At 64.4% G+C, this 21,912-nt stretch overlaps 2 protein-coding genes across 7 annotated transcripts in view; one reads left to right on the plus strand and one right to left on the minus strand.

Annotated features, from left to right (window-relative positions):
• Positions 1 to 1,027: 1,027 nt before the first annotated feature.
• On the minus strand, positions 1,028 to 15,628 carry KHK (ketohexokinase). 5 transcript variants are annotated; one of them, XM_038397474.2, is made up of 9 exons: positions 15,463 to 15,628; positions 14,373 to 14,489; positions 13,063 to 13,197; positions 12,571 to 12,621; positions 11,193 to 11,265; positions 10,131 to 10,277; positions 1,820 to 1,908; positions 1,403 to 1,560; positions 1,028 to 1,308 (listed from the first exon to the last, which is right to left on the minus strand). In XM_038397474.2, exons 1-9 carry the CDS (start codon positions 15,552 to 15,554, stop codon positions 1,223 to 1,225), a joined length of 948 nt encoding a protein of 315 aa, XP_038253402.1. In that variant the 5' UTR covers positions 15,555 to 15,628; the 3' UTR covers positions 1,028 to 1,222. The 5 variants fall into 5 exon arrangements, 4 of the variants coding, with proteins under 4 accessions (XP_038253402.1, XP_043365879.1, XP_038253405.1 ...); XM_043509944.1 differs by lacking the exon at positions 12,571 to 12,621 and adding an exon at positions 12,840 to 12,974; XM_038397477.2 differs by lacking the exons at positions 12,571 to 12,621; positions 13,063 to 13,197 and adding an exon at positions 12,840 to 12,974.
• Positions 15,629 to 16,204: 576 nt separating this feature from the next.
• The window catches only part of LOC119853911 (cGMP-dependent protein kinase 1-like), an 80,547-nt gene continuing 74,839 nt past the window's right edge, over positions 16,205 to 21,912 (plus strand). Inside the window, exons 1-3 of one of the 2 annotated variants that reach the window (XM_043509945.1) lie at positions 16,205 to 16,840; positions 17,586 to 17,654; positions 17,779 to 17,842. The gene's annotated coding sequence lies outside the window, so the exon portion shown is untranslated. Of the gene's footprint in view, positions 17,655 to 17,778; positions 17,843 to 21,912 lie in introns of both variants that reach the window. The other variant, XR_006279618.1, reaches the window with a different exon arrangement.

The raw sequence follows: 21,912 nt of genomic DNA on the forward strand, positions 1-21,912 counted from the left end.
GGCACAAGCCTTGTGCATCCTTCGCAGGGCCCCAGAGGCCCCGAGCCAGAGGGCGGGAGAAAGCGGGGGTGCTTCCATCAGCTGTACTAGGGCGCCATTCCCTTTGGGGAAAGCCAGGGGTTTAACCCCTGCCTCCTTCAGTGACTGGTGCAGGACCTTCGCCCTGCCCCTGAGACGGGCACCACAGCCCCCAGTGGCCAGCCCGAGGGGGAGCAGTGCACCCCCTAGCCAGGGTCCAGCTCCCCCCACTAAGGACCGCTGCCATGAGACGGGCAGGAGGCCAGGTCCACCCAGCCAGTTCTGAGACTGCCCCACCCCGTGAGAGCCCAGCCAAACAGCCAGGGGGGCCTTCCAGGGCTCTCCTCACCCCATGGACCCAGGCCAGTCCCTCCACTCAGCCCATGGCCACCGTTCCTGGGCATCTCCCGCTCCCCTCAGGCCAGACTTAGCCCTGCCTGCTCCGGGCTGGGGTGGCTGGGCTGGGCAGGCGTCATGCTGAGGAGAGCTCCCTGGGAGCCAGGTCCTGGAGCACTTTGACCTACAGCTGGACACCCCCAATCACACTCAGAATGGAGGCTAGGGCCTGGGAGCCCAGAGGGCAGAGTGGAGGCACCCCTCTCCTTCAGATGCCCCCAACCCCTCACCCGTCCTGCCAGGGGCTCGAGCTGGTATCAGGGGCAAGTGGCCTGGGCAGGAAGCCTGGCAGCCCCTGGCATGAGGAGCCTGTTCTGCAGAGAGGCAGCTCCCCCCGCTGCGCTTCCTCTAAGGCGGGGAGCAGCGGGGAGCCCCCTCCTGGGGGTCCAGGAGCCAGTGCCAACCCCAGGCAGCAGGGTCTGCTAGCCACAGAAGCGGCTGCACCATGGCTCCAACTGCCCACCCCCAGGCTGGGCAGGGGGCTCCGGGGCGGACGCTGGCCCCACAGCTCACATGCTGACGTGCATCTGGCCAGCTCGGCAGCACCCTGGGAACTCGCCCGCCGGGCCCTGGCGGCCGGACTGCAGCTGTGCAGAGAAGAGCGAGCGCAGCAGCTGTTCCCAAGTGTTTATTGACTCCACTGGCTGGGGAGGGGACCCGCAGGGCCGGGTACAGTGCCAGGGCAGCGTGGCACCCGGCAGGCAGCACCAACAGCTCAGCCCTCACGCCCCAGGAAATCCCAGCTCGTCAGCCCCAGCCCCAGCCCCAGCCCCAGCCTCCTCGTGCCAAGGGGGCCGTCTCCTCCAGCTCACACGATGCTGTCGTACCCGTGGACCCCGCACTTCCTGCCAGCCACCTGGCAGCCAAAGGTCAGCGCCTCCTGCAGCCTCTGCCCTGTCATGGGAGAACAAGCCGCTGTCAGCCGGAGCCGGAGCCGGAGCCGGAGCCGGAGCCGGCGGGGAGAGGCCCCCAGCGGCCGCAGACCCACCTCTCGACAGGGCCAAGATGACGGCGGCGTTGAAGGTGTCTCCAGCGCCCAGCGTGTCCAGGATGGTCTCCGGGGGGAAGGCGTCCGAGTGGACGAGCTCCCCGTCAGGCCCCAGCGCGTCAGCCCCTGCGTCCGCCCAGGCGCAGATGACAGTGGCCCTGGGGGGCACAGCAGTGCAGCGTGACCGTGACCCCACAGCCAGCCTCGCCCCCGCTTGGCCAGCTGCCCCCAGCCCAGGCAGGGCCCCGCAGGAACCGCTCCGAACCCACCAGCCCCTTTCACCGCAGCCAGCGAGCACCCGTTACCCTCCAGAGCCAGCTCTGGGCCCTGCCCCCTCCTCCGGGGTGAGCAGAGGGGCCCTGCTCCCCCCATGCCAGGTTCATCCTCCCAGTTTGGTCCCACATGGCCCAGGCCTACCCTGGTCGCACCCGGGTGTGAAGCCCCCTCACGGCCTCCGGAGCCGACTGGAAGCCAAAGTCCTTCGCCACGTCCTTGCTGACAAACACCTGCCAGGAAAGAAAGGGAGTGAGGGGGCAAGGGCAGGTAGCCAGAGCTAATGAACAATACCAGTGCCCCCCAGCCAGCGCCCCATAGCCAGCGCCAAGCCCCTGCCCCAATGCCCCTAGCCAGTGCCCCAGTGCCCCATAGCTAGCGCCAAGCCCTGCCCCAATGCCCCCAGCCAGTGCCCCAGTGCCCCATAGCTAGCGCCAAGCCCTGCCCCAATGCCCCCAGCCAGTGCCCCAGTGCCCCATAGCTAGCGCCAAGCCCTGCCCCAATGCCCCCCAGCCAGTGCCCCAGAGCCAATGCCAAGCCCCTGCCCCAGAGCCAATGCCAAGCCCCTGCCCCAATGCCTCCAGTGCCCCATAGCCAGCGCCAAGCCCCTGCCCCAATGCCCCCAGCCTGTGGCCCCAGTGCCACATAGCCAGTGCCAAGCCCCTCCCCAATGCCAATGTCCCCAATGCCCCCAGCCAGTGCCCCACAGCCAGCGCCAAGCCCCTGCCCCAATGCCCCCCAGCCAGTGCCCCATAGCTAGCGCCAAGCCCTGCCCCAATGCCCCCCAGCCAGTGCCCCAGAGCCAATGCCAAGCCCCTGCCCCAATGCCTCCAGTGCCCCATAGCCAGCGCCAAGCCCCTGCCCCAATGCCCCCCAGCCAGTGCCCAAGTGCCCCATAGCCAGCGCCAAGCCCCTACCCCAAAGCTCCCAGCCAGTTCCCCAAGTGCCCCATAGCTAGCGCCAAGCCCCTGCCCCAATGCCCCCAGCCAGTGCCCCCAGTGCCCCATAGCCAGCGCCAAGCCCCTGCCCCAATGCCCCCAGAGCCCCATAGCCAGCGCCAAGCCCCTGCCCCAATGCCCCCAGAGCCCCATAGCCAGCGCCAAGCCCCTGCCCCAATGCCCCCCAGCCAGTGCCCCCAATGCCCCCCGGCCAGTGCCGCCAAGCCCCTGCCCCAATGCCCCCCAGCCAGTGCCAAGCCCCTGTCCCAATGCCCCCCAGCCAGTGCCCCCAGTGCCCCATAGCCTGTGCCAAGCCCCTGCCCCAATGCCCCCAGCCAGTGCCCCAAGTGCCCCATAGCCAGCGCCAAGCCCCTGCCCCAATGCTCCCAGCCAGTGCCCCCAGTGCCCCATAGCCAGCGCCAAGCCCCTGCCCCAATGCCCCCAGCGCCCCATAGCCAGCGCCAAGCCCCTGCCCCAATGCCCCCAGCGCCCCATAGCCAGCACCAAGCCCCTGCCCCAATGCCCCCAGTGCCCCATAGCCAGCGCCAAGCCCCTGCCCCAATGCCCCCAGCCAGTGCCCCCAGTGCCCCATAGCCAGCGCCAAGCCCCTGCCCCAATGCCCCCAGCCAGTGCCCCCAGTGCCCCATAGCCAGCGCCAAGCCCCTGCCCCAATGCCCCCAGCGCCCCATAGCCAGCGCCAAGCCCCTGCCCCAATGCCCCCAGCGCCCCATAGCCAGCACCAAGCCCCTGCCCCAATGCCCCCAGTGCCCCATAGCCAGCGCCAAGCCCCTGACCCAAGCCCCCCAGCCAGTGCCCCCAATGCCCCCCAGCCAGTGCCGCCAAGCCCCTGCCCCCGAGCCAGTGCCCCATAGCCAGTGCCACATAGCCAGTGCCAAGCCCCTGCCCCAATGCCCCCAGCCAGTGCCCCCAGTGCCCCATAGCCTGTGCCAAGCCCCTGCCCCTTTGCCCCCCAGCCAGTGCCCCATAGCCAGTGCCAAGCCCCTGCCCCAATGCCCCCCAGCCAGTGCCCCCAGTGCCAAGCCCCTGCCCCAATGCCCCCAGTACCCCATAGCCAGCGCCAAGCCCCTGTCCCATGGCCGCCAGCGCCAAGCCCCTGCCCCAATGCCCCCAGTGCCCCATAGCCAGCGCCAAGCCCCTGCCCCAATGCCCCCAACCAGTGCCCACAGTGCCCCATAGCCAGCGCCAAGCCCCTGCCCCAATGCCCCCAGCCAGTGCCCCCAGTGCCCCATAGCCAGCACCAAGCCCCTGCCCCAAGCCCCACAGCCAGCGACCCCAATGCCCCCCAGCCAGTGCCGCCAAGCCCCTGCCCCAATGCCCCCCAGCCAGTGCCCCATAGCCAGTGCCATGCCCCTTCCCCAATGCCCCCAGCCAGTGCCCCCAGTGCCCCATAGCCAGTGCCAAGCCCCTGCCCCAATGCCCCCCAGCCAGTGCCCCAAGTGCCCCATAACCAGTGCCAAGGTCCTGCCCCAATGCCCCATAGCCAGCGCCAAGCCCCTGCCCCAATGCCCCCAGCCAGTGGCCCCAGTGCCCCACAGCCAGCGCCAAGCCCCTGCCACAATGCCCCCAGTGCCCCACAGCCAGCGCCAAGCCCCTGCCACAATGCCCCCAGTGCCCCATAGCCAGCGCCAAGCCCCTGCCCCAATGCCCCGAGTGCCCCATAGCCAGCACCAAGCCCCTGCCCCAATGCCCCCCAGCCAGTGCCCCCAGTGCCCCATAGCCAGCGCCAAGCCCCTGCCCCAATGCTCCCAGCCACTGCCCCCAGTGCCCCATAGCCAGCGACAAGCCCCTGCCCCAATGCTCCCAGCCAGTGCCCCCAGTGCCCCATAGCCAGCACCAAGCCCCTGCCCCAATGCTCCCAGCCAGTGCCCCCAGTGCCCCATAGCCAGCGCCAAGCCCCTGCCCCAATGCCCCCAGCCAGTGCCCCCAGTGCCCCATAGCCAGCACCAAGCCCCTGCCCCAATGCCCCCAGCCAGTGCCCCCAGTGCCCCATAGCCAGCGCCAAGCCCCTGCCCCAATGCTCCCAGCCAGTGCCGCCAGTGCCCCATAGCCAGTGCCAAGCCCCTGCCCCAATGCCCCCCAGCCAGTGCCCCATAGCTAGCGCCAAGCCCTGCCCCAATGCCCCCGAGCCAATGCCCCATAGCCAGTGCCAAGCCCTTGCCCCAATGCCTCCAGTGCCCCATAGCCAGCGCCAAGCCCCTACCCCAATGCTCCCAACCAGTGCCCCAAGTGCCCCATAGCTAGCGCCAAGCCCCTGCCCCAATGCCTCCAGTACCCCATAGCCAGCGCCAAGCCCATGTCCCATGCCTGCCAGCGCCAAGCCCCTGCCCCAATGCCCAAGTGCCCCATAGCCAGCGCCAAGCCCCTACCCCAATGCTCCCAGCCAGTGCCCCATAGCCAGCACCAAGCCCCTGCCCCAATGCTCCCAGCCAGTGCCCCCAGTGCCCCATAACCAGCGCCAAGCCCCTGCCCCAATGCGCCCAGTGCCCCATAGCCAGCGCCAAGCCCGTCCCATGCCCGCCAGCGCCAAGCCCCTGCCCCAATGCCCCCCAGCCAGTGCCCCCAGTGCCCCATAGCCAGCGCCAAGCCCCTGCCCCAATGCTCCCAGCCAGTGCCCCCAGTGCCCCATAGCCAGCGCCAAGCCCCTGCCCCAATGCCCCCAGCCAGTTCCCCCAGTGCCCCATAGCCAGCACCAAGCCCCTGCCCCAATGCCCCCAGCGCCCCATAGCCAGCGCCAAGCCCTGCCCCAATGCCCCCAGCCAGTGCCCCCAGTGCCCCATAGCCAGCGCCAAGCCCCTGCCCCATGCCCGCCAGCGCCAAGCCCCTGCCCCAATGCCCCCAGCCAGTGCCCCCAATGCCCCATAGCCAGCGCCAAGCCCCTGTCCCAATGCCAGTGCCCACAGTGCCCCATAGCCAGTGCCAATCCCCTGCCCCAATGCCCCCCAGCCAGTACCCCATAGCCAGCGCCAAGCCCCTGCCCCAATGCCCCCCAGCCAGTACCCCATAGCCAGCGCCAAGCCCCTGCCCCAATGCCCCCCAGCCAGTGCCCAAGTGCCCCATAGCCAGCGCCAAGCCCCTACCCCAAAGCTCCCAGCAAGTTCCCCCAGTGCCCCATAGCCAGCGCCAAGCCCCTGCCCCAATGCCCCCAGCCAGTGCCCCCAGTGCCCCATAGCCAGCACCAAGCCCCTGCCCCAATGCCCCCAGCCAGTGCCCCAGTGCCCCATAGCTAGCGCCAAGCCCTGCCCCAATGCCCCCGAGCCAATGCCCCATAGCCAGTGCCAAGCCCTTGCCCCAATGCCTCCAGTGCCCCATAGCCAGCGCCAAGCCCCTACCCCAATGCTCCCAACCAGTGCCCCAAGTGCCCCATAGCTAGCGCCAAGCCCCTGCCCCAATGCCCCCCAGCCAGTGCCCCCAGTGACCCTTAGCCAGCGCCAAGCCCCTGCCCCAATGCCTCCAGTGCCCCATAGCCAGTGCCAAGCCCCTGTCCCATGCCTGCCAGCGCCAAGCCCCTGCCCCAATGCCCAAGTGCCCCATAGCCAGCGCCAAGCCCCTACCCCAATGCTCCCAGCCAGTGCCCCATAGCCAGCACCAAGCCCCTGCCCCAATGCTCCCAGCCAGTGCCCCCAGTGCCCCATAGCCAGCACCAAGCCCCTGCCCCAATGCTCCCAGCCAGTGCCCCCAGTGCTCCATAGCCAGCGCCAAGCCCCTGCCCCAATGCTCCCAGCCAGTGCCCCCAGTGCCCCATAGCCAGCGCCAAGCCCCTACCCCAATGCCCCCAGCCAGTTCCCCCAGTGCCCCATAGCCAGCACCAAGCCCCTGCCCCAATGCCCCCAGCCAGTGCCCCCAGTGCCCCATAGCCAGCGCCAAGCCCTGCCCCAATGCCCCCAGCCAGTGCCCCCAGTGCCCCATAGCCAGCGCCAAGCCCCTGCCCCATGCCCGCCAGCGCCAAGCCCCTGCCCCAATGCCCCCCAGCCAGTGCCCTCAATGCCCCATAGCCAGCGCCAAGCCCCTGTCCCAATGCCAGTGCCCACAGTGCCCCATAGCCAGTGCCAAGCCCCTGCCCCAATGCCCCCCAGCCAGTACCCCATAGCCAGCACCAAGCCCCTGCCCCAATGCCCACCAGCCAGTGCCCAAGTGCCCCATAGCCAGCGCCAAGCCCCTACCCCAAAGCTCCCAGCCAGTTCCCCAAGTGCCCCATAGCTAGCGCCAAGCCCCTGCCCCAATGCCCCCAGCCAGTTCCCCAAGTGCCCCATAGCCAGCACCAAGCCCCTGCCCCAATGCCCCCAGCCACTGCCCCCAGTGCCCCATAGCCAGCGCAAAGCCCCTGCCCCAATGCCCCCAACCAGTGCCCCCAGTGCCCCATAGCCAGCGCCAAGCCCCTGCCCCAATGCCCTCAGTGCCCCATAGCCAGCGCCAAGCCCCTGCCCCAAGCCCCCCAGCCAGTGCCCCCAATACCCCCCAGCCAGTGCCGCCAAGCCCCTGCCCCAATGCCCCCCAGCCAGTGGCCCCAGTGCCCCATAGCCAGCGCCAAGCCCCTGCACCAAGCCCCCCAGCCAGTGGCCCCAATACCCCCCAGCCAGTGGCGCCAAGCCCCTGCCCCAATGCCCCCCAGCCAGTGGCCCCAGTGCCCCATAGCCAGCGCCAAGCCCCTGCCCCAATGCTCCCAGCCAGTGCCCCCAGTGCCACATAGCCAGCGCCAAGCCCCTGCCCCAATGCCCCCAGCCAGTGCCCCCAGTGCCCCATAGCCAGCACCAAGCCCCTGCCCCAATGCCCCCAGCCTGTGCCCCCAGTGCCCCATAGCCAGCGCCAAGCCCCTGCCCCTATGCCCCCAGTGCCCCATAGCCAGCACCAAGCCCCTGCCCCAATGCCCCCAGCCAGTGCCCCCAGTGCCCCATAACCAGCGCCAAGCCCCTGCCCCAATGCCCCCAGTGCCCCATAGCCAGCGCCAAGCCCCTGTCCCATGCCCGCCAGCGCCAAGCCCCTGCCCCAATGCCCCCCAGCCAGTGCCCCAAGTGCCCCATAGCCAGCGCCAAGCCCCTGCCCCAATGCTCCCAGCTAGTGCCCCCAGTGCCCCATAGCCAGCACCAAGCCCCTGCCCCAATGCTCCCAGCTAGTGCCCCCAGTGCCCCATAGCCAGCACCAAGCCCCTGCCCCAATGCTCCCAGCCAGTGCCCCCAGTGCTCCATAGCCAGCGCCAAGCCCCTGCCCCAATGCTCCCAGCCAGTGCCCCCAGTGCCCCATAGCCAGCGCCAAGCCCCTACCCCAATGCCCCCAGCCAGTTCTCCCAGTGCCCCATAGCCAGCACCAAGCCCCTGCCCCAATGCCCCCAGCCAGTGCCCCCAGTGCCCCATAGCCAGCGCCAAGCCCTGCCCCAATGCCCCCAGCCAGTGCCCCCAGTGCCCCATAGCCAGCGCCAAGCCCCTGTCCCATGCCCGCCAGCGCCAAGCCCCTGCCCCAATGCCCCCCAGCCAGTGCCCCCAATGCCCCATAGCCAGCGCCAAGCCCCTGTCCCAATGCCAGTGCCCCCAGTGCCCCATAGCCAGTGCCAAGCCCCTGCCCCAATGCCCCCCAGCCAGTGCCCCAACTGCCCCATAGCCAGCGCCAAGCCCCTGCCCCAATGCCCCCAGTGCCCCATAGCCAGCGCCAAGCCCCTGCCCCAATGCCCCCAGCCAGTGGCCCCAGTGCCACATAGCCAGCGCCAAGCCCCTGCCCCAATGCCAATGTCCCCAATGCCCCCAGCCAGTGCCCCCAGTGCCCCACAGCCAGCGCCAAGCCCCTGCCACAATGCCCCCCCAGTCAGTGCACCCAATGCCCCATAGCCAGCGCCAAACCCATCCCAATGCCAGTGCCCCCAGTGCCCCAATGCCAGCGCCAAGCCCCTGTCCCAATGCCAGTGCCCCAAAGCCAGCGCCAAGCCCCTGTCCCAATGCCAGTGCCCCAAAGCCCCATAGCCAGCGCCAAGCCCGTCCCAATGCCAGTGTCCCCAGTGCCCCATAGCCAGGACCAAGCCCCTGCCCCAGTGCCGCCCACGAGCTCAGACCACAAGCCCCAGCTCCCTGAGCCATGCAGGAGCTGGCATCTGATTGGTTAGTGGGACTGCTCAGTTGGCCAATCATCTCCCCTCCTCACTGGCACCCCGGGCACCTGTCATGTCTCCCACAGGCATGTGCCCACCTGGACAGCCCCTCCCAGAGCAGTGAGCTGGCGCCAGCTGCCCAGAGTGTCCCCCCCCGGGCACGGGCCACGGAGAACGAGCCAGATGCCCAGAGCGCCCCCCCTGCAGGGCACGGGCCACGGAGAACGAGCCAGCTGCCCAGAGCCCCCCTGCAGGGCACGGGCCACGGAGAACGAGCCAGCTCCCCAGAGCGCCCTCCCCGGGCACGAAGAACGAGCCAGCAGCCCAGAGCGCCCCCCCCCCCCGACATGGGCAACAGAGAACGAGCCAGCTGCCCACAGTGTCCCCCCCCAGGGCACGGAGAATGAGCCAGCTGCCCAGAGGAGCCCCCCCTGCATGGAGAATGGAGAAGGGTTGGAGGACAAAGGAATCCGGTGACCTCCTGGCCCGGGAAAGGGACAAAGCCTGGGGGGGGGGGGCTGGAGAGAGTTTCAGTTTGGGGCTGGCTGGGGACATGGAGTGAAGTGCAGACGTGGTTGTCTGGCTCACTGCCCCCCAAAATGGACCCAGCTGAGGGGTCCTGTTCTCTGTACCTACAAGCTCTGTGTTAGACCATGTTGCTGTCGTCTAATAAACCTTCTGTGTTACTGGCTGGCTGAGAGTCACGTCTGACTGTGGAGTTGGGGGCAGGATCCTCTGGCTTCCCCAGGACCCCGCCTGGGTGGACTCTCTGTGGGAAGCACAGGGGGGGCAGAGGATGCTGAATGCTCCGAGGTCAGACCCAGAAAGGGGGAAGCCGGGGGAGCTGTGTGTCCTGCAGACAGGCTGCTCCCAGAGAGGAGACTCCCCCAGAGTCCTGCCCGGCTTCATAGGGAGCAGCTCCAGAGCATCACCCAGGAACTCGGTGACAGCCTGTTATGCAGATACAGCTTTGGGCTATTTGTGTAATTGAGGTAATGCATATTCATATATGCAATTTAGAGCATTGGCTCATTTACATACAACCTCCAGATTCCTGGACCCTAGCAGGTTCCCAGCCCTCCTGCCCACCTGCACTCCGATAGTGCCCCCTGTATTGACACGGCCACCCCGTCCTCTCTGTGTCATTCCTCAGCCCCATCAGAGAACCCTGGATGTGACCTGCTAGGCCTGCCAGGGCAGGATGGTCCCTCCGGCCCATTCTCTAGGGCTCTGTCCTGCCTAGTGTGAAATACCCCAGCCAGACCCACCTCCCTGGCAGGCAGGAAGGCTTCCCCAACAGCCAGTGGGAAGTCTCTTCTGGCTCAGCTTTCCCCACCACCCCAGATAGCCCCTGCAGTGTCCGGTCCATGCCAGGATGCAGAAACAGGGGTCAGCGAAGGGACGTTACACCATTATTTCCTACCACGTCTCCATAGCCGAAGAGCTGGTACAGCTCTTCCCGGGGCTTCTCCACCTCCACCGACGTAGAGACTCTCTGGTGGGCTGGGCAGGCCCGGTTATGCTCTTCCACGCGCTGGATCATTTTCACCTGCTCCGCAGCGTTCCTGCCCTGGAAGCAGGAAGAGCTCTCAGCAGGGCCAGGACAGTCTCCCTGATTCCCCTGCACCCACAGGCCTGGGCACAGCTCGCCAGCCTGGCTTGGGGCTGAGTGCCACAGCGAGGACTGAGGGAAGCAGCGACTTAATGCAGACCCCAGCCTAAGCCACCCGGCAGCTTCGTGCTGCATGGGAAGGTGGCCTGGGCCATGTGGCCACAGAACGGGAGTAAGTATGAGCAAGGACCTGTCTACACAGGGCTACCCAGCACCAAGCACTCAGTCCAGATAACAGAATCCACACCCGGAGCCCGTCAGGAGCAAGGTCCCGCTTGGAGCAGCCTGCGAAGAGGGAAGCATAGAGCAGAAAGCAGCAAGCTGGCATGTCTGCCTCCCATCCCACCTCCAGGACCCCCAGCCTCTAGCCAGAAGCACTGGGGCCAATCTCTATTCCAGGTCTACCAGGCCCCTTCCTGTCACTAAATCCTACTGCTGCCTCCTCCTTGCGACTTCAAGCCGCCCCTTCCTTTCTGTGCCAATGAGTGAGTGCTTGGCCATGTCTTCGTCTCCTGCAGGGCTACTGTAACCACCCTCTCTGGCCACCCCGACGCTGACCAGCCCAGCCCTATGCCGCTCCTCACCATCCCGCTGCCTGGCCCACCCCTCAGATCTCAGCTTCTAGCACCTCCATGACAAGGCCCTGGGCTGGGCACCACTCTCGTGTGGCAGGCTGGGGACACAAATATATGTGCCATCCACTCCTCGGGCCTGCGTCTGCTTTCGCCTCCTCACACTGGGCATTGCCTGGGGGTAGGGACCAGCCTCCCTCTGAACTAGGGCAGCACCAGGCACTTCTGGGGAGCCACTGAACAGTCAATGGCACGATGCCACCTCAGCTCTGGGGCCTCGCCAGTAGGAGAGGGGACTCACCTCCCAATGGATCCACTTGTACTGGGTGAGGTCGACCTGCTCGAAATCCTGGGCTGTCACATCTGGCAGGTTTCTAACCCAAAGGGGAGGGGGGAAAACACAGGGAAGTCAGAGGACAGGTGCACGGGGCCTCATCCAGCAGAGAGGTTAGGGCTGAGGGGGACGGGGGTCCCTACTCAACTTTAGCCCATGCCCTGCCCCTGCAGTCACTGAGCTGCTGGGGAATCTGTGCTAGTGGCCCCAGCTGGGTGGGGAGGTGGAGCTCCCAGGCAGGGGGACCCCCAACACATAGCATGGCCTGTGACACTTGGAGTCCTTCCACGCAGCCCCCCTGGCTTGCCCAGCTACACAGGGGGAGCCTGCCCCAGAGGACACCATGGTGCCCTGTGCCCTTGGGCACTGCTCCCACTGCACACTTGGCTGGCGGGGCCCCTGCCCATACAGGGCTCCTGGGGGGTACAAAGGCCAAGCAACAAGGCAGACAGGTGTGACTGTATGGGGCTCTGAGAGGCTGGACTCTGCCCAGCGCCGGGCTGGTAACCAGGCACAGATTCAATGATTAACCACAGAGGGGATGAAGGCAGGAGAGACCCTGGCCTGATCTCAAAGGGCATCAGCCAGACTTTGATCACAGAGATCCCAGGTCCTGGGGGTGCCCGCTGACACCCTTCAACAAGGGGCCAAGGCACACGAGAGCTGCAGGGAACAGAGCTCAATGGCACCGGGTCCCTGTGAATCACTAACCGCTCCCCCCAGTTCTCTGGCTCCTGGATCCCAGTTCGACCCTCCTGCCAGCAAAGGGTTAACAGGGTCCCAGGGCAAAGTCCTGCTACCGGTCCCAGCAGTGCAGAGTCAGAGCTCCAGCTCATTGGGCAGAAGAGACGGCCCCACACAGGAGCTGCGTTAACTGGGGGGGCCGGGGGGATCTCCTTGGGGTGCTGATGCCCTCTCCCATGTATCTAACTCACTGGGCCGGACTGAGGAGCCCCACAAAGATGGGGCTCAGCACTGGGGTAGGCAGCAGGGGGCACCCCAGCTCGCCAGGCCTGTTCCAAGCGCAGTGCCAGACCACGCACCAGGAAATGGAGGGATGGGGCTGGTGCGGGCCGGGCGAGTTCCCAAGAGAACATCCCATCCCATGGGCAGAGGGCACTCACGGAAAGGCCCTGATGCAGCCCTGCAAGCCCAGGAAGGTCACTGCTACAGCGGCCAGCCCAAGGTACAGCACAGGGCCCTCTGTATGCCCAGCATCTACAAAGAGGGGCAGTCACAGGGCAACCCCCCATAAGCCCTGGGGAGGCAGTGGGTGTCATACATGCAGATTTCCCCCCCAAAACAAGTGGCCATCGGGATGTGCCAATTATGGCAGTGAAATTACCGGGTGCTGATTGGTTGGCCAGGATTAGCATTGCTGCAGCTGATTGGGCGTCTGTGTGCAGAATCAGTGGATGAATCAGTCAGTCAGCCATGCAGGATGGGTCCCCTGTGACGGGGCAGTGCCGAGGCGAGACCTGAGGGCACGGGCCCCCGAGCCCCCGTCCGTGACAGGCAGGGCCCAAGGGCCTGGCACTGGGGTTCCCCCCACGGGAGCTGTCCGCCTGCAAGGGGGGATTGGAGCGACGGCTCGGCAGATGTGCCCGGCCTTACGTGTCGTAGAGCGTGACCGTCCGTGAGCCGCTGGTGCTGTTCACAAGGCAGCAGGCGCACGGCGTGTCCCCCCGGCTCTGCCACGCCACATGCGCTACGTCCACACCCCTGCGCCGGAAGTCCGCCATGATGAAACTTAGCGGGGGAGGAAGAGACCAGGGGGAGGAAGAGAGGGGTTAGATCCTGGTGGGCACAGCGAGCGCCGGGCACGGCCCCTACGCACCTGTTTGTGTGCAGGATGGTGCGGGTGCCCCTGCTCACGCTGCTGATGACGATGGAGGTGGGGAAGGAGCTCTCGGGGTGCAAGACCACGTGGGTGAGCTCCACTGCATAGCGCCGCAGATCGGCCAGGACGAAGCTGCCGGGGAGGGGGCGCAGAGAGGGTTAGCGTGGGAGGGGAGAGCCCTGTCCTGCAGTGCCTGGGCGCCAGAGGGGAGGCAGCGGGTCTGGGGGCCCAGTCAGTTCCCAGCAGCGATTGCACCGGCCACCCAACCTGCCCCCTCTGCACCGGGAGCCCCACAGATTATGATCAGCCAGGACGGCACCAGGGCTACAACCGGGAGCAGAGGTGAAAGGCTCTCCAGAGACTCCCCAGCAGGGAGATAGGGCCAGTGACGGGGGGGTTCCCCAGGAAGGGCTGGGGGCTCCGTCATTCCCCAGCAGGGAGATGGGGCCAGTGGGCAGGGCAGTTTCCCTGCTGGCCCTGTGGCTGTGGATATACCCACTCCCCTGGGTGATGCTCTGGAGAACAGACTTTGAGGATCTCGTGTCCCTTAGTCCCGGAGGAAGAGGTTGGATGGGACCCAGGGGAACCCTCTCATCTTGTTTCCATGACGATATAATTCACAGGGACCACTGGGGGAGCATGGATGCATCAGGTTATGGTGGGTCACACCAAAATGGCAGCTGGTCACACCACTTACCAAGCAGATATGGATTTTAGAAAAGCACCAACCCATGCTAGCCTCCCTGCCAACGCTGCAGAAGATCCCCTGCATCCGACCCCGGTGCCCCTTGCCAGCTGGAAATGCAGACCCCGAGCGAGGGCAGTACAACTGAGGAGCTGGACAGCCCAGCCACTGGGAAAAGGCCTGACAGGGCCCAGCAGGGGGGTGCCAGAGCAGGCCGGGTAGGAAACCAGGGGTCACAAATCTTTAGAGTACACAAAACTCAGGGTAAAGGAAGCCCCCAGTCTGATCTGCCCCCATCCCCTAGCACAAGGAGGCAGCCAGAGCACCCATGATCAGCAGAGGTATCACGTCTCCCCATCCCGGAAAGGGACGGTCCTGCCTGCGGGCTCCCTGCCCCCAGCTTGCTGGGCCCTGTCACCTGGAAGGAAGGATTCTCTCTCATTCCACTGTGCTGGGGGCCAGGGCACCTGCCAAGCTGCATAATGGTCCCCTGAACTGTGCCAGTGGGACTGGCACTGCCCATGGCAGGATACCCGAGTCACTGGCTTGGGCACTCAGGCTCCCATCTCACTGTGGGCATGCTGACCCCGCAGACCCCGCCCGCACCAGGTCCATCACTTACTCTGCTGCGTGTCCTGGCGCCAACGAGCCCATGAAGGCGCAGGGCGCCCCCAGCAGGGACAGCACGGTGCAGGAGTTCGAGGCATTGCCACCCCGCTGCCAGCGCTGAGACAGGCACCTAGAAGACAGACAGCTATTGCAGGGCATGGCTGGGCCCCAGTCGCCCCTGCTCGGCGGGATCCACACGCAGGAACAGGGCCCATTAGCTGGGTGAGGGAGCAGTTAGCACCTGCAGAGCCTGTCGGGGGTTCCCTGCCTGCTGACAGGCACGGTGTGGGGCAGAGGAAGCTCCTGTTAGGGCAGCCAGTTTAATGGGAGGCTGCTGCAATGGCTGTACATGCAGGGAGCACTTGGGGCTGGGTTCCCAGGGCAGCACTGTAGCCAGTGCACTGGGGTGGCACTGCACAGGGGAGCGGGTTGGAAGAACCCAGGGACCCAAGAGGGTCTGGGCTGCTCTGCCCGGGAAGTCGGGCTACAGGCGAAGCCATTTCTAGATGGTTGAGAGGGCGCCCTGATTCCCCGCTGGCCAGAGCCCCATTGCCAGGCCCGCCAGGGCCTGCTCCTGCCGGCTGGGTATTCGCCAGCCACCTGAACGCCTGGTGGAGTTTCATGGCCCAGAGAGGGCCTGGGGCTAGTGAGCAAGGGCCTGGAAGCCAGAGCCCCGACTTACCCTGGCTGCGACAGGGATGCCCAGCCTGGGGGGGAACAACCCAGCCAGTGTGAGATGGAGCTTGCTCCCACTCCCGAGGGGCTGATGTGACGGGGCTGCCTGGCCAAGATGCCCGGGAAGTCCCTTCCCTCCAGCCCCACGTCCCTAAGTCCCAGCCCCCCTGCGCCTCACCCCTCCCAGCTGGAAAACGGAGCTGGGGAGGCTCAGAACCACATCAGGGGAAGGGCCCCGGGAACGTTTTCTGTGACTGGCAAAGGCAACCCCCCCACCCACTCGTGGGGCCGGCACAGGGCTCCCAGAGCCCGCAGCCCAGGGGCTGACCCGGCCAAACACCCCCAGCCCAGCTCTGGGACTGGGCTCAGCCCCTCCGTGCCCCCAAGCCAGCCTCCCCACGGTGCTGCAGTGCCCCGGCCACCGGTACCTGGTGTCCGTGTCCTCGGCCGGGTACACGTCCACCACGCTGATTATGTCCAGGCAAACCAGCCCAACGCACAGGATGCGCTTTTCCTCCATGGATGGGCTGCCAGCCCCCCGGGCACCAGCCCCCCGGACGCCGACCCCCCCTCCGGCACCAGCCCCCCGGGCGCCGTGCCCCGACCCCCCCCCTCCGGCACCAGCCCCCCGGGCGCCGAGCCCCGACCCCCCCCTCCGGCACCAGCCCCCCGGGCGCCGACCCCCCCTCCGGCACCAGCCCCCCGGGCGCCGAGCCCCGACCCCCCCTCCGGCACCAGCCCCCCGGGCGCCGAGCCCCGACCCCCCCCCTCCGGCACCAGCCCCCGGGCGCCGACCCCCCCCTCCGGCACCAGCCCCCCGGGGAATCTACGGCCCTACCCCCCCGGTACCGCCGCCCCGACCCGTGCGCCGCTGCTGGCTGAATCAGGACCGTCCCGAGCCCCACAAGCTCCCACCTACAGCAGCCTAGCCCCGCCCCTGGCCCCGCCCATTCTCTACATAGCCCCGCCCCCCTCCTCCAATCCCGTCTGCTGCTCAGAGCCCCGCCCCTCGCCGCACCACCCCGGACTTCCCGCCCCAGCACGTGACAGGAGCGGGCGAGGTCACGTGATGGGGGCGGGGCGAGTGCTGGGGTGGATGGCGACGTCCCCCGCAGCTGAGGATAGCGCTGGAGCTGACCCCCCACTGGCCTAGATCCCCCCCGGCCTGGGTCTCCCCCCCAAAACTGCACCTGGCCTGTGCCCCCCCCCCCGCTGAGGATAGCGCTGGGGCTGACCCCCCACTGGCCTAGGTCCCCCCTGGGCTGGGTTGCCCCCCAAAACTGCACCCTCCCAGGACTGCCCCTGGCCTGTGGCTCCCCCCGATGATAGCGCTGGGGTTGTCCCCCACCCGGGACTGTCCCTGGCCTGTGCCCCCCCCAAGGCTGAGGATAGCGCTGGGGCTGACCCACCCCCTGGCCTAGGCCCCACCCTGGCCTAGGTCTCCCCCCAAAACTTCACCTCCCCCCGGGACTGCTCCTGGCCTCTGGGGCCCCCCCTAGCCGAGGATAGCGCTGGGGCTGACCCCCCAGCCTGTTGCAGACGTAGCCCAGATGCACCGTACGTGGGCTCTGGCCGTGGGTTCACGGGGGCCCTGCACCAGGCTCGAGTCTCACACGCAGGCAACACATGGCCTGTAAATTCCCCCATTGTTTGTTGTGGCCCCCAGGAAAGCCCAGGGGCATGTGTTGGGGGAGGTGATGGTGCCTGTGTAACCTTAACTCTGCCCAGCCTGCGCTTACCCAGCACAGCTGTGAGCTGCAGGGTCCCTGGCATTCTCCAGGTCTATACTATCAACTGATGGCTCTGGTGAGAAAAACCCATCTCCCCTGCTGCAGACAGTGCTGTGCCGATGGGGGCTTCTCCCGCCTCTTGCGGAGGGGGGTGAACTACGCCGGCAGGAGGTGCTCTCCCATCCGTCGGCATGGGAGCGTCTTCGCTGAAGCCCAGCAGCAGAGTTTCGAGTGTCAGCCTGCCCTTATAATCTGCCAGCCTCAGGGAGGTTTATGGGGCTTTGGTGGGAATGCTGAGCCAGACGTGGGGAGGCCATGGAGAAGGACACAGAGGGAGCCCAGCCCTCAGGACCAAGGCCCTGGAGGGAAAAGGCTCTGGGTCCAATTCCCCACCCCCAGGAACCAGCCTTTCTTTAATGCAGATGTCCTGGCCTGCTGCTTGACAGGTCCTTGGGATTCCCATCTGCTGTGTTTGTTCCCTGGCTAGCCGCTGAGAGGAGCTCCAAGTACAGACCCTTGTTGTACGTACAGACCCTTGTTGTACGCCAGGCTATTCCTGCCCCGCAGTGCCTGGGTGTGGAAGTACAAGCTCAAATCCTGCTCTGCCCCAGCCCTGCAGAGTGGCTGGGACGGGGCAAAGCTCATGAGCTGGCCCTGCCCAGCATGGGGCTACCTTCTACTTTAGATCCCTGCTCTGAGGGCCAAATGTCCTACTTCACCTTCCCTGTGTCACAGGGCAGGCCTGGCAGCCAGGAGGTGGGGCCGTGAAGCTGTCTATGGAGGCACAAAGGTCCTGGCTGATAAGAGACTTCTTTATCTAGGATCTTGTGCCCAGCCTCCAGAAGGAACCTTCTGAGTGAAAGCAAGTCCTCTGCTTTCCAACTCCCTTTGTGAGTCCCAGCCCCCTGCAGGGCATTTCCAAATTCAAACCAATCCCTCTCCCTGCCCTCTTGGCCCCACTTCCCCTCCCCTTTTCTATTTCTTACTTTTCTCCATCACTTCCTGCCTCTACAGTGTTGCTGTGAGCTGCTAGCCAGTTGCTGTGTTCCACCCAGAGGTGGCTGCATTTCTGTGGCAGGTGAGTAATTGTATATACCCTACAGTCTGCAAAACACTTGGGGATCCCAGGCACTGTATACCTGGGGGGATCGTTATGCCTCCCACAGCCACTGTTTCCTGTTCTCTCATGCCACCCACCTCGCTGAGGAGTTTGAGATCTGGGATCTAGGAAGTTATCCCTCTGAAGTTAGACTGGAGTCCATGGGTAGGGCCCCTACCAAATTAATGGTCCACTTTGGTCAATTTCAGGGTCATAGGTTTTTAAAAATTGTAAATTTCATGATTTCAGCTGTTTAAATCTGAAATGTCACAGTGTTGTAACTGTAGGGGTCCTGACCCAAAAAGGAGTTGTGGGAGGGTCGCAAGGTTATTGTAGCGGGGGTTGCAGTGCTGCTACCTTTCTGCGCTGCTGCTGGTGGCAGCGCTGCCTTCAGAGCTGGGTATGTGGCCAACAGCCACCGCTCTACAGCTGCCCAGCTCTGAAGGCAGCGCAGAAGTAAGGATGGCAATACTGTGACCCCCGCCCCCCCGCAGCCCCCTTTTGGGTCTGGACCTCCAATTTGAGAAACACTTGTTTTCCCTGTGAAATCTGTACAGTATAGGCTAAAAGCACACAAAAGACCAGATTTCATGGTCTATGACGTGATTTTCATGGCCATGAATTTGGTAGGGCCCTACCCGTGGGTTGCCCATTTCCCTGTGTTTGAATTCCCTGCCGTTATTCCCATCAGGACCCTGTCCAGTCTGTCCCCTCTTTCCAGGGGGTTGCATCCCACTCGGCCTCATGGGATTACCATCCACACTGAGGGTATCCCAGGCCCAGACTGGGGAGAGGGGGTGGAGCTGCACTTATGGGCGGAGCTAAGGGTTAAAGCAATTCATCATGACAGACGGCATGGCATGGTGGCCCGTCACTGCAACTGGGGAGCACTGCAGGTCCCTACAGCCCAGTAGGGATGGCCCGAGTCCTCCAGGGCAGCTGCTAATGCACCTCTAGAGAAAGAGCCTGCAGTGACACTGTCTGGAAGGAGAAACAAATGGCTCCCCCATGCTCATGCTCCAGGTCAGAGCAGAGCAGCTGCTGGGAATGAGGAAGGCCATTTCTGTCCATGAGACAGTGTGGCAGTTAGCACCCCTCCCCCCGCCCCAAGCAGCTATCGCATAAGAACGGCCGCACTGGGTCAGACCAAAGGTCCATCTAGCTCAGTGTCCTGTCTTCCCACAGTGGCCAATGCCAGGTGCCCCAGAGGGAATGAACAGAACATGCAGTCATCAACGGATCCATCCCCTGTCGTCCATTCCCAGCTTCTGGCAAACAGAGACTAGGGACACCATCCCTGCCCATCCTGGCTAATAGCCATTGATGGGCCTGTCCTCCATGAACTTATCTAGTTCTTTTTTGAACCCTGTTATAGTCTTGGCCTTCACAACATCCCCTGGCAAAGAGTTCCACAGGTTGACAGTGTGTTGTGTGACGTACTTTCCTATGTTTGTTTTAAACCTGCTGCCTGTCAATTTCATTGGGTGACCCCTAGTTTGTGTGTGATGTGATGGGTAAATAACACTGCACTATTCACTTTCTCCACCCCAGTCATGGTTTTATAGACCTCTGTCATATCCCCACATAGTCATCTCTTTTCCAAGCTGAACGGCTCTAATGTTTGGAGTCTCTCCTTGTATGGAAGCTGTTTCATACCCTGATCATCTTTGCTGCCCTTCTCTGAACCTTTTTCAGTTCCACTGTATTGTTTTTGAAATGGGGTGATCATGTCTACGTGCGGTATTCAAGGTGTGGGCATCCCATGGATTTAGATAGGGGCATTAGGATATTGTCTGTCTTCTTAGCTATCCCTTTCCTAATAGTTTCTAAAGTATTCTTAGCCTTTTTGACCGCTGCTGCGCATTGAGCTGAAATTTTCAGAGAACTATCCACTGTGACCCCGAGATCTCTTTCCTGGGTGTTATCAGGAATTTTGACCCCATCACTATATGTATGGTTGGGATTATGTTTCCAATGTGCATTTCTTTGCCATTTTGTTGCCCGGTCGCCCAGTTTTCTGACTGTAACTCCTTGCACTCAGCTGTGGATTTAACTATCTTGAACAACTTTGTATCGTCTGCAAACTTTGCCACCTCACTGTTTACCCCCTGTTCCAGCTCATTTATGACTATGTTGAACAGCACTGGTCCTGGTACAGACCCCTGGGTCCTGGTACAGACCCCTGGGACCTGCTATTTACCTCTCTCCAGTTACTGATCCAGGAGAGGACCTTTCCTCTCACCCCATGGCTCCTTAATGACAGGTTTCAGAGTAGCAGCCGTGTTGCATCCGATGAAGTGAGCTGTAGCTCACGAAAGCTTATGCTCTAATAAATATGTTAGTCTCTAAGGTGCCACAAGTACTCCTTTTCTTCATGGCTCCTTAGTTACCTTAAGAGCCTTTGGTGAGGGACCTTGTCAAAGGCTTTCTGAAAGTCCAAGTAATTCCTAAAAACATTACAGGAAATTCCTACTTCATCCCCATGCTATTCCCTGAGGCCCCAGTGCCAATCTGCACAGTCCCCCACGGGATCCGTAGTACACCGAACAGCTGTGATGTGATGTCACAACGCCCCTTCGGCTTCTTGAGAAAGAACTGCTGGCCCATGTAGCCAGGAAGAGGCAGTGTGGCTTAGGGGTTGGAGCATGGGGAAATGGGAGTCAGGACCCTAGGATGTTCTCACTCTGTCCCCCCATCCACTCCCCAAAAAACCCTTCTGAGCCTCAGTTTCCCCACCTGCTCTGCTTCCCCCCCTGGGGGGGGGGGCTGTGAGACTTGGCTGGCTGTATGCTAAGTGCTGGCAGTGCTGGGCCGAGGCAGATGAGCCAGCTATCCTGCCAGCCCCCAGTGAGGAGAGATCGCACATGAGTCAGAGCCTGGCTCTTCCCTCTGCCAGCATGTGGGAGGGAGGAGAGGCAGCAGACAGGGCTTGCTTGGGGAGATGCACCTGAGGGAGGTTTCGGCTTGGACCGCCCATGGTTAATGTGTCATCAGGCGGGGCGGGCTGCCTCCAAGGGGCCCTGCGGCTAGGCTGGGGGCTGAGTGAGTGAGGAGCGTGGCTGGGCACAGGTAGGTCTGCTCTGCGCCAGGGGACAGAGTCAGGGATGTGGGGGGAAGGAGTCTGGCTCTGCATGGCAAGGGGAGCTGGGGGCTCCTGCAGCCAGTGATGCTGTGGGAGGAGGGTGCAGTCGCTTTAGTCTAATTGCTGCAAGTGCAGAGAAGCAGCTGCCAGTTTGCGTGTGTGGTGGGGGGATAGTCCGGACCCTGGCACCAGTGGGTGCTTGTGTGTGTGTGTGGAGGGCACCTGCATGTAAGATCTAGGGAGCAGTGGGGGAGGTCACTCTAGGGAGATTGGAGGGGCACCTGGGCATGTGTGCCTGCGTGTCTTGGCATGGGTGTAGACATGTGTCACCTGTGTCTCTGGTGCCAGGCTGGTGTCCCAGCCCTGCATGGTGGCATGGGAGTGCTGCGCAGGGCACTGCTTCTGCAGGCGTTTCCTTCTCGCTCACCCTCCCTTGCTGACCTTTGTCTTGGAAGGAGCTGGCTCCTTGCTGTGCTCACCTGGTGGCTCCACAGGCCCCACCCCCAGCAGGACACTCTGTGCTGCGCTCATCACCTGCAGGGCTGGGGGTAGAGCCCCAACCATGCCCTGTCCTCCCCGAGCACGCCCAGGGCAGGGAGGGTGTCTGGGAGCTGGTGTGATGTGGGCAGGACAGTGAGGGCAGCTCTGGCTGTGAGGAGCCGGCCTGGGCCCAGCCTGCACCCCCAGCTGCCCGGCAGGCCTGGCTGGGAGGAGCAGGAGCCAGGCTGGGAGATGCCAGAGCTATTGCTGGGATCTTGGGGTCTGAGCAGGGACCCCCAGGCCCAGCTGCCCACCCAGTTCGGCTGGGAGCTGTGCACAGCAGACACAGCTCAGGGTCTGGAGGGACAAGCTTTCCAGATTTGAATGAAACCTCCTATAAAGCAAGTGCCTCATCCTGGGGGCATCTGGGGTCTCCCAGGACCTGCCAAGCTGCACATAGCCTCTCCGGTCCCCATCAGCCACACAC

The sequence above is a fragment of the Dermochelys coriacea genome, chromosome 3, assembly GCF_009764565.3.
Source record: "Dermochelys coriacea isolate rDerCor1 chromosome 3, rDerCor1.pri.v4, whole genome shotgun sequence".
Lineage (NCBI taxonomy): Eukaryota > Metazoa > Chordata > Testudines > Dermochelyidae > Dermochelys > Dermochelys coriacea.

Coding starts and splice junctions, on each gene's coding strand:
- KHK (XM_043509944.1), bottom strand. CDS start 15,554: ATGGAGGAAAAGCGCATCCTGTGCGTTGGGCTGGTTTGCCTGGACATA. Junction 12,975..13,062: donor ACCATCCTGCACACAAACAG/GTGCGTAGGGGC, acceptor TCCCCCGCTAAG/TTTCATCATGGCGGACTTCC. Junction 11,266..12,839: donor ACGGTCACGCTCTACGACAC/GTAAGGCCGGGC, acceptor CCTTTGGGTTAG/AAACCTGCCAGATGTGACAG.